Raw genomic sequence first — 2,500 nt, forward strand, 5'->3', positions numbered from 1 at the left:
CAATGAAACATTAAGTTTACTGGTAAAACATGAAACCACTATTTAACAAAAGACAACAAACATAAGATATTTCCAGCACATATTTATTTTGACAATGTGATAATTCATAAAACAACCTCAATGGTATTCTAAAAATGCCAATATATTTAATAGCATTATCTGAGTAGGTTAAGCCGTATCAGTCGAGTCAGACATACCCACAAAAAGTGATTCCATCATCAACAGCAAAATAAAACGCATTTCCTAAGCTACCTTAAAAGTGAAACGGATATTAAAATAATCTGATTCCTTGAATATAATCTTCACATCAATCCGTTACAATAAAATCCAGTTTTACAAATTTAACTTTAAAATAATTTTCCAAGAATTGCCTGAGCCTGAATAGATTCTTTCCTTCAAAAGGCAATACTAACAGTAAAAAGACTTATAACAGACTAATTCTTTTCACAGCACATGATCTAATCCATTTCCTGAACCAACAACCAATGAAACAATGGAAATAGCCAAAGAAATCTGATATTATCCTTCATTTCTCACAACTCTGCCCAGATTATGTATCCAATTCAATTCCCCCTCAAATGCACAAGAAATAAACCCCTTGATTCCCCAATCAACAAGTCTTCCTCACCCACACAAACTAAAATGCCAATCCTCAGCATCACTCCTTCCTCAGCCAAGATAAAACTCCACTCTCAGCATCTCTCCTTCTCTCCCCTCCACATCAGTTAAAAGCGTGAGAAAAAAACTCCAGGGCATCATACCTGCCTCACTCAGGATAAATCTCAGCCTCAGACCTCATCCTCATTCCAATCCCGTTAGCTCATCCTCCCGTCAAAGGAAAACTCGAAAAGGGAAACACAAAAATGGCTCCAAAAATGCCTCGCCTCCCCACTCTTCACTCTCTTCTCCCAAAAAACCACAGCCTATACATCACTCATCCATACCTCAGAAATGAGATCTATGCCAGGGAGATGAAGATGGTACAGGGCGACAAATGGAAAAAGGGGGAAAAAATGACCTTTCTTCTCGTCCTCTCTATCTCCCTCTTCCGTAACTTCGTCTCAGAAGACAATGGCTTCAAAAAGAAAGAAAAAAAAATCTCTCTTAGGAAACCTTCCCTCTTTTTTACCCTCGAAGACTTTCTTTCCTCCCTTTCCCTTTCCCAACGGGGCTCAGAAGTAGCAGGAGAAACACAGGACAGGAGAATAAAGAGCGAAAATAGAGGGAAATAGGGCAAAATAGATCCCCGGGCCCCAAAAGAAGTGTCTCTCTCTCTCACCTGTTTCTTGCACTCGCGACACTTCTTATTCACCGCTTTGCTCACACCTTTCGGAGGCATCACGGATTCACACGCCCTAAAAATCCCCCTCGATCGGCCTTCCTTCCTCCTTTCTCCTTATCCGGATCCTTCCCACACACCCCCCAATTCCCCAAGCGTTCAACGAGATGCAAATGAGCCACGCGGAATCATTGGGATTATGCGTAATTATCCGCAACAAAAAGGGCTGCAACGCTCCGCATTTTAATCCTCCATGATCAACGCGGCGATTGTCTACCGATTGTCCGATTCTAATGACGGGCGACAAATTGATTTTTATATGCAAGAAGGTACCAAGCTCTTCTCCCTCACTAATTGGGCCCTTTAGCTCAATTGCTCGTTCTGTACATGATAACTGGTAATTAAGGGTTAATTTAAAATTACTTTTGTTATATATTTATTTAGTAATATACATATAATAATGGATACAACGTCCGAACGTCGTGTGATTGAATTATGAATTATTTTCAAATGATGTGGAGTAATATATTCACTTTTGGCCTCCAACAGCATATTCCCAAAAATATCTTTGGACGATTAGTATCAGTAGATCAATTATAGTATTCATAATTGTCGCACTGCCATTCAAACAAATGAATATAAACCAATACAGAATATATTCCGATTGTGATGCCAACTGTGTGTACATGCGCGGAATTAACATATACAATTAAACAAATTCTTAAAATAAACATAGCTCTCCTCTCTTATAGATCCATATTTCTTTGAAAATAATATGAATTTAATATCAATTAACAGTTATTATTCATTTTCTATAAGATATGGTTATTAACTTATTCATTGATGAGGAAACAGTTCTTGAAACTCCGCCTCCATAATGGCGGAATCTCGCACCGGCTGTCAGCTAGCGTTTCCAGCCACTTGTGAACATATTTAGCCTTTGTTTTCTTTGAAATGCTACTCAGTTACACTTGGCCTTCGGTGATATCAACAGTAAAAAAATCCCGCTCCATAGGTGGCATTTGATATTTAATACATATTTTGTATATTTGAGGTTATCCATATCTTTATTAGTAACAGGATTGAGTGAAATCAATAGCACTCTGTATGGACACGCACGTTTGTAGTCCGATGCTATTTTGCCGTTTATTCATTACTGATAAGGATTGTTAAATGTTTGTTCAAATTATCATTAACTTCATCTACAAAATAATATAAATT

The 2,500-nt window shown here is 37.9% G+C and overlaps 1 protein-coding gene across 2 annotated transcripts in view; it reads right to left on the bottom strand.

Annotated features, from left to right (window-relative positions):
- The window catches only part of LOC122253863 (uncharacterized), a 12,892-nt gene extending 11,410 nt beyond the window's left edge, over positions 1-1,482 (bottom strand). Inside the window, exon 1 of one of the 2 annotated variants that reach the window (XM_086545923.1) lies at positions 1,280-1,482. In XM_086545923.1, the coding sequence (XP_086402049.1) occupies positions 1,280-1,339 (60 nt within the window). In that variant the 5' untranslated portion in view covers positions 1,340-1,482. The remainder of the gene's footprint in view (positions 1-1,279) is intronic. The other variant, XM_043017250.2, reaches the window with a different exon arrangement.
- Between the last annotated feature and the right edge of the window lie 1,018 nt (positions 1,483-2,500).

This window comes from Penaeus japonicus, unplaced genomic scaffold, assembly GCF_977035675.1.
Source record: "Penaeus japonicus unplaced genomic scaffold, GWHDUDI00000001_assembly GWHDUDI00000017, whole genome shotgun sequence".
Classification (NCBI taxonomy): Eukaryota; Metazoa; Arthropoda; class Malacostraca; order Decapoda; family Penaeidae; genus Penaeus; species Penaeus japonicus.